Below are 12,667 nucleotides of genomic sequence, written 5' to 3'. Positions count from 1 at the left end.
AGAGAAAGAGAGAGGGAGGGAGAGGGAGGGAGAGAAAGAGAGAGAGAGAGGCAGAGAGAGAAAGAGAGAGACAGGGAGAGAGAGAAAGAAACAGAGAAAGAGAGAGAGAGTATATATGAAAAATGTAAGAAATTGTGACAAAAGACTGAAAATGAGGAGAGAAAGTGAGAGAGAGAGAGACAAGGGAGAAAGGGTGAGAGAGGGGAGGGAGGGAGATGGAAAGAGAGAGAGAGAGAGAAAGTATATAGAAAAAATGAAAGAAATTGTGAGAAAAGACTGAAAATGAGGAGAGAGAGTGAGAGAGAGAGTCAAAGAGAGAGAGAGGTAGAGAAAGAGAAAGAAAGAGCAAGAAAGAAAAGAGAGAGAGAGAGAGAGAGAGGGAGAGAGCAAGACAGACAGAGAGAGGGAAAGAGAGAGAGGGGGAAAAGGGAAGATAAATGAAAAATGAAAGAAATTGTGAGACTTAAAATGAAGAGAAAGATGGACAGAAAAGGATATAAAGCAAGACAGAGAGAGAAAAAGAGAGAGGGAGGGAGAGGGAGGGAGAGAAAGAGAGAGAGAGAGGCAGAGAGAGAGAAAGAGAGAGAGAGGGTGATGAGGTAAGTTGAAAGAAATGCTGGAAAAAAAAGAGTGAAGATGAAGAGAGAGATAGAGGGGAGAGGAACAAAGAGAGAAAGAAAAGAGGAGAGGGAGATAAAGAGTGAGTGAACAGACAGAGAGGGAAAAGTTTTAAAGGGAGAGAGAGAGAGAGAGAGAGAGAGAGAGAGAGAGAGAGGATAAAGGAAAAATGAAAGACATTGTGAGAAAAGACTGAAAATGAAGAGAGAGAGAGTGGGAGAGAGACATAAAGAGAGAAGGAGAGAAAGAGCAAGAGTGGAAGAGGGAAAAGTTATAAAGAGAGAGAGAGAGGGAAGATAAGAAATGGTGAGAAAAGGACTGAAAACGGAGAGAAAGAGAATGAAGATGGAGAGAGATTAATTATTATTATTATTATTATTATTATTATTATTATTATTATCAACATGTGGATGTGGTCAAAACTGGAAATGAGATCTGCCACTGATGTTTATGTTGCTGTGTGTCGTCAAAGACATGGATCTTCTGATTCTATTATAACAACAACAATAATAATAATAATAATAATAATAATAACAATAACAATAACAATGATAATAATAATAGCGTCTCTAGGTGCTGGCGAAGGCATGGATCATGGCCCTGATGGAGCGGATGACTCCGGCCAGACTGCAGATGCAGCCCAGGCCCAAGATGACCGCGTCCAGCAGCTTCCCCGCAGCGCTCAGCCGGCTCCACTTTAGCTGCAGGTGGAACAGAGCGGGCAGCAGCAGAGTCATCACCGCTCCAGTCACGCTGCCCGTCAGACCCATCAGCAGGGAGAAGTGAGGGATGTACAGAGCCATAACGAAGGAGAGGAAGAGGAGGGAGGCGCGCAGGACCAGTGTGTGCCACTCTGGCCCAACTGACCGCTCGTACTGCCCGGTGTCCGTCCGCAGCACACCCGTCTGCAGCAGCTGGGCGGCTGAGTAGAAGGGCAGAGGGTACGAGAGCAGAGCCTTGGCCAGCAGACACAGATTGACCATCATTCTCAGAGCAGGGGGCAGATTATCACTGACCACCTGGGAGAGAGAGAGAGAGAGAGAGAGACAGAGAGAGAGAGAGAGAGACAGACAGAGAGAGAGAGAGAGAGAGAGAGAGAGAGAACGAGAGACAGACAGGGAGAGAAAGAGAGAGAGAGAGAGAGAGAGACATCTTTACATTCGAATTTTGAATCTTTACATCGCTTTTACATAGCCACCTCGTCCATCTGTATACTAGTATATTTACACTGGCATGTTTACAGTGACTTCTTTACACTGGAATCTATACAGAAGCAGCTTTAGACTATTTTTATTATAGTGCCATGACTCCAGTTGCACCTTTATTTACATTTTATCTTTACAAAGCCAACTTTACAGTTGCATCTTTATGTTGGTATCTTTACATGTTTACATTGGCATTTTTAAATAGATGTCTTCACACTGGCATCTATAAATTGACATCTGGAAACTGATATCTTTACAGTGCCCTTTTACACTGGTATCTTTACAATATTATCCTTACTTTGGCATCTTTACAATGCCGTCCTTACACTGGCATCTTCTTATGGCATCTTTTCAATGCCGTCCAGTTTCAGATTTGTACATTACCATTTTTACATTGGCTTCTTTACAATGTCATCCTTGCAGTAGTCCATACGTCTGCAGTACATTGCTCTCTTTACATTGACACCATTACAGTGTGATGTTTGCCCTGACGTCTTTACTTTGGGATCTTTACAATGGCATCTTTACACTGTACATTTACACTTGCAACTTTATTTTGGCATGTTTTTACAAGCAGCTTTACGCTTGTAAATATTTGTATTTTTGCGCTAGCACCACTGAACTGCCTTTTTACAAAGATTTCTGTACCATTCTCTTACACTGGCATCTTTACATTGGCATCCACGTATCACATCTTTACAATGCCATCTTCACATTGCCCTCCTTATTTTGCCGTCTTTACATTGACATATTTACATAGGGACATTTGTCTTGGCATCTTTACAATGGTTTCTCTATGCTGCCATCCTTCCACTGGCATCTTTACCTGGCATTTTACACTGCCATCTGTTCAGTGCTGTGTTTACACTGGCAACTTTACATTTGCATCTTTACACTAGCGTATTTACATTTACATTTTTACACTGCTATCTTTACAATGCTATCTTTACATTGCCATTACCTCCTTGGTGTCCTCCCCCCAGGTCAGTAAAGCCAGCAGTGAGAACGCGGCCTTCAGCACACATGCCAGCGCGTGTGTCCAGTCCATCATGCCCCTGAACTGCCCCCTGTCCGCCATGCACCCCTCCAGCGTGGGCAGGAATATTTGAGACGTGTAGCTGAAGATAATGACGCCCGCCGCCACCAGGAAGCTGTCAAAGTCCACCGCCAGCCTCAGCCCGCCGTACGTCCACCGCGGCGCCTGGCGCAGGCAGTAGCCAATCACGACGAAGGTGATGAGGAAGTGCGCCAGGGAACACAGGAAGCTGAGCTGCGATACCACCTTCAGGTCGCGGATTAGCATGCACGGCATCAGGGTCAAAAAGGTCAAGGCCGAGCAGGTGGCCGGGGTCAGCGGTAGAAAGGGGAAGCTGTGGCCCATCAGGTTGCTACTGACGACCAGGTAGAGGATGCAGGTCATCATCAGCTCCACCACCTGGGCCACGTTGACCAGTTTGCCGCCCAGCCGCGGGCACAGGCGGCACCAGCAGGCGTCAGCGATGTCGGCGTAAGTGTGGCGGACGCGCCGCGACCGGCCGCCCTCGTCTTCCTCGTACAGGCAGGAGATGAGGATTTTGCCAGTGTAGCAGCAGAGCAGCGCTGAGAGAACCAGCAGCAGCAGCCCAGTGTAGCCACTCTGCAGCACAGCGTAGGGCAAACCCAGCACGAAGATGCCCTGAAACACAGCCACGCATGGACACATGCAGGGTCAGCTCACTGCTCGTAAGGTCACCCCAGCTACTGTCCAAAAAAATCATTACCATTGTTTTTTTCTTTGCACTTTTCCCCAGTTTTCTCCCCAATTTAGTCATCTCCAGTTCCACCCGCTAGTTAGGACTCCCTCAATCACACCTCGAAACCAAACACAGGCTTCTCCAAGACCTGTGAACCAGTAAAAGTCTGAAGTTTCCCTAACTGTATTCACAGAAGCTGTACCACTGTAATGCATAAGTAACATTAAATACATCGCAGTTACATTGTTGCCACACGTATTGTTAATGTGTAATTACACAGTTATGATAATCTTACACATGTAATGCTTTCTTTCTTAATACGACAGGGTGATAATATATGATATCAGGTCAGATAACTATCATTACACTACATTAACATGTCGACACCTGTCTTCGTTACACCTTTAGCTCCTACCCACCCCTGTTGGAGACGAGTTGGGCTGGTTTTGAGAGGTTAGGGAGCAGATCTTGATGAAATGTGGTGTCTGAGTGACTGAGCAGCTGTGAATCTGAGCTCCTTTGAGCTGAGGTGTTAACCGGTGTTAATGATCTGAGTGTTAATGGGCACTTTGGAGCTCAATCACACACACACACACGCACACACACACACACACACACACGCACACACACACACACACACACACACATAGCGATGTGGCTCAGATCATCACAGAGCGCCTGGTGGAGAGTGTATTATCACTAAATTAAACAAAGGATGTTGAGAAATACACACACACACACACACACACACACACACACACACACACACTCACACACACTCACACCTACACACACACCCTCTCTAATCATTCTAAACAAATGTTTACACAGTCGAGAAGCATGTTAATCACCTTTTACTGAACTCGTTCATTTAGATGCACAGTACACAGCGCTGCTCCAACACATCCCATAATACTCTCTACAGTAGACACTGGAGGAAGCTGTTTGATGGCAACTTATAGAAAAAATACCCAGTGCTTCCTTGTGCTTTTACTAAGTGGTCACTTTATTGGAAACATCCACATTGTACTTCCACTAACTGGTCAATTTATTATAAACACCCACCTTGTGCTTCCACTCACTGGCCACTTTATTAGAAACACCTACTTTCTGTTTCCACCAGCTGGGCACTTTATTTGTGCTTCTACTGACTGGCCACTTTATTAGAAACACCTACATTCTGTTTCCACTCACTGGCCACTTTATTAGAAACACCCACCTTGTGCTTCCACTCACTGGCCACTTTATTAGAAACACCTACCTTTTGTTTCCACCAGCTGGCCACTTTATTTGTGCTTCCACTGACTGGCCACTTTATTAGAAACGCCGACCTTGTATTATTTGGGTGGTGGTCCACTCTCAGCGCAGCAGTGACACCAACATGGTAGTGTGTGTGCGTGTGTGCGTGCGTGTGTGCGTGTGTGCGTGCGTGTGTGTGTGTGTGTGCGTGTGTGTGCGTGTGTGTGAGTGTGTGTGTGTGTGTGTGTGTGTGCGTGTGTGTGCGTGCGTGTGTGAGTGTGTGTGTGTGTGTGTGCGTGTGTGTGAGTGTGTGTGTGTGTGTGTGTGTGTGCGTGTGTGTGTGTGTGTGTGTGTGTGTGTGCGTGTGTGTGTGTGTGTGTGTGTACCTGTATAGCGTTGGTGACGTTCCATCCTGCCTCCCAGGTTGTGATTCTGGGCTGAGTGTTTTCTGTATCTTCCTCATCGTGTTCGCTCTGAGAGCTGGACGGTGAGATGTTTTCTCTGTAGGTCCGGTTCAGGTCATCTCTCTGGACCAAACCCAGGTTCTCCTCTCCGTCTGAGCTGAAGTGGGTCATCCACAGCAGCCCGGCCTGCGTGCGCACCCGCTCCACGAACAACATCCTGCTGACTGCCTGCACCACACAAACACCACACAGCCTTTAGAAGAGCTACATGGTCAAACTACAGAATCTGAACAACACAATGCATTAAAATTCATGATGAATGGAACAAAAAGATGAAGAATAAAAAACTTGCTTCATTAAATTCAACTGAAAGCTACAAATGTTTTTCCTTCTGTTGTAAAGCTACCATTTTGGAAATACTAGGTTTTGTTGCTAAGGCAACAATATTGATACACTCTTAAAAAAGATGTTTTGTTAGTGAAGACAGTGGTCCTATATATAACCATGAACACTCAAAGAACCATTTTCATGCTTAAATGGTTCTTTGCATGGTGAGATGGTTCTTCACATTGATGGAGAACGTGTTGCTCTATGTAGCACTAAAAAGGGTTCTACTATTGTGTACGATGCCAGGCTTTTACCAATAGCAGAACCCTTTGTGGTGCTATAGAACACATTCTCTATCAGTCTGAAGAACCATTTCACCATGAAAAGAGCTATTTAAGCATGGTTCTACTTATAAAACCATTGCCTTTACCAAAGAACCCTTAAAGAACCATCTTTTGCTATTAGCTATTTAAACAAACAGTAAAGTGCTGCATTAGTAAATCGATAGATAGATAGATAGATAGATAGGTAGATAGATAGATAGATAGATAGATAGATAGATAGATAGATAGATAGATAGAAGAATGGACAGATGGATGGATGGATGGAAGGATGGATAGATGAATGGATTGATTGATGGATGAATGTATGGATAGATGGATGGATTTATGGATAGATAGATGGATGGATGGATGGATGGATGGATAGATGGATGGATGGATGGATGAATGGATGTATGATGGATGAATGGATGGATTTATAGATAGATAGATAGATAGATAGATAGATAGAAGAATGGACAGATGGATGGATAGACGGATGGATGGATGGAAGGATGGACAGATGAATGGATTGATGGATGGATGAATGTATGGATAGATATATGGATAGATGGGTGAATGGATGGATTGATGGATGGATGGATAGATAGATAGATGGATTTATGGATAGATAAATGGATAGATGGATTAATGTATGGATAGATGGATAGATAGATGGATAGATAGATGGATGGATGGATGGATGGATGGATGGATGGATGATGGATGAATGGATGTATGATGGATAGATGGATGGATATATGGATGAATAGATGGATGGATAGATAGAGGGATGAATGGATAGATAGACAGAAGGATGGATAATAAATGAATCTGCTCTCTGACTGTGGATAAACAGATGGACAGACAGATCAAATCAGGTCCAGAGAGATTGAGATGACCAGACAGACAGACAGACAGACAGACAGACAGACGGATGTGCTGAAATAGACAGTGATGCGCGGAGAGAAAGAATCAGGGAGTGTTCGAGTCTCACCTGAGACGCAGAGACAGAGACTTCAGACCCATCACCTGTCGTCCATCAGCGGCCAGGATCAGCTACTGACCTCAACCATCTCAGCTTCCCAACAGGAGAAACATCACCGCAATGAAAGCCTTAAATACCAACCCTCATAGCCAGGGACCCCTGACCTCACCCCCCACCGTCCTCCTCAGTGAGACCCCTCCCCTCCTCCAACTTTCACTCCCCAGTGACGATCAAATGTATTCTAATCTGGAATGATGAGCTGAAGTGTGAGCAGCTCGGTCACCTCAGCGGAACGTTTAAATTGGGCAGGTGAGCTCGGCTCGTTAGCTGGACTGACTGACAGCTACACTGCAGGACAAACAGCTCCAACTTCATAAACATAAACATCAAACTTTCACTACTTTCTTTCTGGAAGTAATGAGCAGAAATATTCACAGAAATATCAACAAAAAAAGGTTTTTTATATGTGTTGATGTTTTTTACTTTTAGAAATTAATTAATTAAAATATATATTCCAAAACAAACAAGTATTATTATTATTATTATTATTATTATTATTATTATTATTACTATTATTATTTACATATTGTTTTTTACTTTTTTATTTTAAATATCATTAATTTTTAAATTACAATGGTAATTTGTGGCCTAATATCAAATATTGAATTATTGTAATAATATAATATAATATAATATAATATAATATAATATAATATAATATAATATAATATAATAAATATCTAAAATTATAAAATGTGAAACAAGACAATATTAGATTAATAAAGCATTTTGTTAATAATAGTAAAAAAACAAAAATAAAAAATAATTTAAAAAAATTAAAAACAATGACATATTGATATATAAATAAATAAAAAATAGTAAATAAAAACAGTAAAATAGTGAAAAATAGTATAACAGTAAGAAAACAAACAGTATCACTTTACAGAAAATCTCAAATAAACAGATCAAAAAAGTTAAAAAATATTCATTAAACAATCATTAAACCTGTCAGTAGTTTGAGGCTCTGGTCAGATCCACCTGACCGCTCCACTCAGAAGCTCCTGAAGGTTCACCAGATCAACCAGGCGTCTGAAATTAGTCTTAAACCGTGTTATGAGCTCAGAGACACCAGAGTCAGAGTAACCCTGACACTCTGGAAACTGGTTGCCGCTAAAGTATCTCTGAAACTTCCTTGATCACTGCTTGTGTCCGTATGTTTGCTCAGCACAGTGTAGGTGGACTATCACTCCAGCAGAACTCTGTGTGTTGTGTACCGATGTGTCCTGACACTCTAAAGCCCAGTGTCTGCGCTCGTCCTGCTGACTGACAGCTGAGCTGTAGATCTCCCAGATCAGTCTGACACTAGAGGGAGCAGAGGAGGTCAGAAAGTTCCTCAGATAACTTTTCCACCAAGTCAGGAACACAGTGGACTTCTGAACCCGCAGGTCTCAGTGAGAACGACCTCGTCTTCCTCTTTATGTGGACTAACTTATGTGTAAAAATGATAATAAACTTTTCAAATTAACCCACATTTTCCCTTCAGTCTTTCTTTATTTGGACTCATTTTAAACTTAACAGACAAAAAAGGCTGAAACAACTAAGCAGGTGTTTCATTTCAGAGAGGTGACGAAATCTGTCTGTAATATACTGATATATAAGTTCTTGTTATGCCAAATACTTTATAATTTCTATGCTGTTTTTGGTCAAATTACATGCATTTGTTGATTGAAAATAAGTGAACGCATCCTCTACAGAGACACTTAAATATGACTGTCTGCAAATTTAGTGCACAATTTTATTTATTCGCTGAGTTTAACACGTTGGGGAAAAAGTAAAAGCTAAAATATGAAATGTGTAAAATCAGCACACTTAGAAAATAAACAACAAAGGCACTTTAAACAGGGACACCCGGACTGTTTGTTTACAGCTGTATACATGATATTTAATGCACTTTCTCAAAAAATGCACTTTTATTTCTCTAATAAAGAACAGATAAATACATGCAGACATTATTAGATAGATAGATAGATAGATAGATAGATAGATAGATAGATAGATAGATAGATAGATAGACAGACAGACAGACAGGTAGATGGATAGATAGATAGATAGATAGATAGATAGATAGATAGATAGATAGATAGACAGACAGACAGGTAGATAGATAGATAGATAGATAGATAGATAGATAGACGACAGACAGGTAGATGGATAGATAGATAGATAGATAGATAGATAGATAGATAGATAGATAGACAGACAGACAGGTAGATGGATAGATGGATAGATAGATAGATAGATAGATAGATAGATAGATAGATAGACAGACAGACAGACAGACAGACAGACAGACAGACAGACAGACAGATAGACAGATAGATAGATAGATAGATAGACAGACAGACAGGTAGATAGATAGATAGATAGATAGATAGATAGATAGACAGACAGACAGGTAGATAGATAGACAGACAGACAGGTAGATAGATAGATAGATAGATAGATAGATAGATAGATAGATAGATAGATAGATAGATAGACACCGTTAAAAAACTAAAAGAAAAACATAAAAATGTGAAAAATTCATGATATTCATTCAATATACAGTGATTGGTGACCGAACGTTCTTCTTATTCAGCGTTCCATGGTTGATTGGCAACGATACCGCACTCTAAAGGAACCACGGTTCGTAGTGGAATACTTGTTTATGTCGATTATTATTAATAATATCTTGAATAATTATCTAAAACATTGTGTATTTTAATACAGTTTATGTTGTTCTTCAGATTACTGGAAATGTGTTGTATATGGTTCTATATGGAACCTTTTTGAAAAAGATTTAGCACCAAAACCACTGCTATTGTTACGATGTAAAGCTTGTCACAATAGAAAAAATGCCATATAGAACCGTCTTCCTTTAATCATGGAAAGGGTTCTTTGAGTGTTCATGGTCCTATATAGAACCATTCTCCTTACTAAAAACCCTTGAAGAACCGTTTTTAAGATTGTACATATTCATAACTTTACGGACAAACAACACATTCTGACTACAGGCTTCTGTGTTCATGTTTATTGTACTTATATACACACTTACTGCTCAAATAAACAGCTGAATATGAGGAATAAATCAAAAATGGATCTAAAATCAGTTTATATGCTGTAAAATACAGTTAGAAGGACTCTTTGCGGTACTTTCAGCAGTAGCTTTATTAATGTGAGATACTGTATTCGTGTGAAACTGACGGGTACATTAGATTTTCCGATTTTAGAGAAGTCAGATTATATTATAACATTATTACAAAGTAGCAGAGTCATAACTCAGAAGCTTTGCTCTCGTTACTGGTCATTAATTTGTCCACAAATATTTGTATTTCATGAAAAATCATAATTGCATTGCACTGGTTTGTGTGTGTGTGTGTGTTTGTGTGTGTGTGTGTGAATGTGTGTGTGTGTGTGTATGTGCGTGTGTGTATGTGTGTGTGTGTATGTGCAGTGATCCAATCTGGAACGTCCACCCCCCCAACCCCCGCACCCCAGGGATAGGACAGGGGGAGGAGAGAGAGAGGGAGAGAGGGAGAGGGAGAGAGAGGGAGAGGGAGAGAGAGGGAGAGCGCGCTAGCTCAAGTTTCTCAAAGTCACTTTTGCACGGAGAAAGTAAAGAAGCAGGAACAGCAGCAGCACTGGAGTGAAAATGAATGGCCGCTGGTGCGTCCTGGCGCTCCTGGCGTTGCTATGGCGATGCGGAGGTGCTCAGCAGAGAGGTGAGTGCACACCTGATTAGTTCTAGCGTCACTTTTGTGCTATTTTGGAGTTTCTGTGGAAGTTTAGTGGTGATTGCGGCACTCAGAGTGGCCGTAGCGAGGGTCAATGTGAGCAGCTGCTGCTTCAGAACTGGACCACATCTAACTTACACAAGACTGTTCCAGTGCAAATACGGTGGATTCAGATCAGATATGACATCAGGAACATTTACAGTGCAATTGTGGATTTATCCCGTTTCTGCTCATGTTTACTGGTGGATTCTTAATGAATAAACAAAAAGGAAATACTGTAAACACCGGACTTGAACTACACACAAACTGTATGTAACACGTTGCCTTAATACCAAACACGCTGCCCTGTAATACCTAACACAATGTCTTACAGTGCCTAACACACTGTCCTATGATATTAACACAGTGTCTTGTAATAATTAACACATTTGTTCACAATACAGACTGTACTATAGTACCTAACACTCATATAATACCTAACACACTCTCTTTTAATACCTAACACTCTTACGATACCTAACAGACTCTCTTTTAATACCTAACACTCTTATGATACCTAACACTCTGTCCTATAATACTTAACCCTCCTATAACACCTCTTTTAATAACACTCTTATACTACCTTACACTCTGTCCTATAATACCTAACACTCTTATACCACCCAACACACTCTCTTTTAATACCTAACACACGCTCCTTTAATACCTAACACTCTTATACTACCTAACACTGTCCTGTAACATCTAACACTCTTATACTACTTAACACACTGTACTATAATACCTAACACTCATATAATACCTAACACACTGTCCAATAATACCTAACACTCTTATGATAACTACCACACTGTCCTATAATACCTAACACTCTTATACCACCTAACACTCTTACAATACCTAACACACTCTCTTTTAATATCTAACACTCTTATGACACCTAACACATACATACGTACATACATACATACATCATCTAAACCGCTTATCCTTCTGGGTCACGGTGGGGTGCTGGAGCCTATCCCAGCTGTCACTGGGCGGAAGGCAGGATACACCCTGGACAGGTCGCCAGTCCATCGCAGGGCATACCTAACACACTCTCTTTTAATACCTAACACTCTTATCATACCTAACACATTCTCCTTTAATACCTAACACTGTTATACTACCTAACACACTGTCCAATAATACCTAACCCTCTTATGATAACTAACACACTGTCCAATAATACCTAACCCTCTTATGATAACTAACACACTGTCCAATAATACCTAACCCTCTTATGATAACTAACACACTGTCCAATAATACCTAACACTCTCATATAACACTATGTCCCATAATACAACCCCATTTCCACGACATTTAGGACTCCTGCAAAATGTAAATAAAAACAGAATGCAATGATGTGCGGATCATTTAAACCCTACATTTAATCGAAAACATTACAAAGACAACATTTCAAATGTTGAACCTGAGAAATTTTATTGTTTTTTGAACAATATATGTCCATTTTTAATTTGATGCCAGCAGTTCTTTGATATTTTATGTTAAGAAACAATAACTGTTGTCCATGCAGTCTGTCCCCATCTTTACTTCTGAAAGCCTCTCTGAGATGCTCTTTTTGTTCTTGATCATGTTACTAACCAGTTGCCAATTAAGCTAATTAGTTGTGTGATGTTCTACCAGTTGTTCTTTTAAGCATTTTAAGTATTTTGAGCATGTGGGGGCAGTTGTGGGCAGGGAGGTTAGGGAACCAGCCTTGTGACCGGAAGGTCTCCGGTTCGATCCCCTCAGCCGACAGTATGTGACTGAAATGCCCTTGAGCAAGGCACCCAACCCTCAACTGCTCCCCGGGTGCCGTGGATAGGGCTGCCCACTGCTCTGGGCAAGTGTGCTCACTGCCCCCTAGTGTGTGTGTGTTCACTGGTGTGTATGTGGAGTTTCACTGCACGGATGGGTTAAATGCGGAGGTCTAATTCTGATGTGTTCAGACACAGTTGGCTAAAAAAAAGGGTTCATTTTGGTTCATGACACAAATTTATCAGTCCTTTGCCCTT

At 41.2% G+C, this 12,667-nt stretch overlaps 2 protein-coding genes across 2 annotated transcripts in view; one reads left to right on the top strand and one right to left on the bottom strand.

Annotated features, from left to right (window-relative positions):
• Window positions 1-1,187: 1,187 nt before the first annotated feature.
• si:dkey-126h10.1 (vesicular inhibitory amino acid transporter) lies at window positions 1,188-6,922 on the bottom strand. The gene is made up of 4 exons (XM_036582815.1): window positions 6,914-6,922; window positions 5,182-5,427; window positions 2,785-3,498; window positions 1,188-1,637 (listed from the first exon to the last, which is right to left on the bottom strand). Exons 1-4 carry the CDS (start codon window positions 6,920-6,922, stop codon window positions 1,188-1,190), a joined length of 1,419 nt encoding a protein of 472 aa, XP_036438708.1.
• Window positions 6,923-10,438: 3,516 nt separating this feature from the next.
• lama2 (laminin, alpha 2) overlaps window positions 10,439-12,667 on the top strand; it is a 253,651-nt gene continuing 251,422 nt past the window's right edge. Inside the window, exon 1 of the mRNA XM_036582814.1 lies at window positions 10,439-10,595. Within this exon, the coding sequence (XP_036438707.1) occupies window positions 10,526-10,595 (70 nt within the window). The 5' untranslated portion in view covers window positions 10,439-10,525. The remainder of the gene's footprint in view (window positions 10,596-12,667) is intronic.

This window comes from Colossoma macropomum, unplaced genomic scaffold (assembly GCF_904425465.1).
Source record: "Colossoma macropomum unplaced genomic scaffold, Colossoma_macropomum, whole genome shotgun sequence".
In the NCBI taxonomy this organism is placed as follows: Eukaryota; Metazoa; Chordata; class Actinopteri; order Characiformes; family Serrasalmidae; genus Colossoma; species Colossoma macropomum.
Note: the sequence above shows the minus strand (reverse complement) of the source record. Positions and strands in the feature narration are given on the sequence as shown.

Coding starts and splice junctions, on each gene's coding strand:
- si:dkey-126h10.1 (XM_036582815.1), bottom strand. Junction 3,499..5,181: donor ACGTCACCAACGCTATACAG/GTACACACACAC, acceptor GCTGTGTTTCAG/GGCATCTTCGTGCTGGGTTT. Junction 1,638..2,784: donor GGGGGGAGGACACCAAGGAG/GTAATGGCAATG, acceptor TCTCTCTCCCAG/GTGGTCAGTGATAATCTGCC.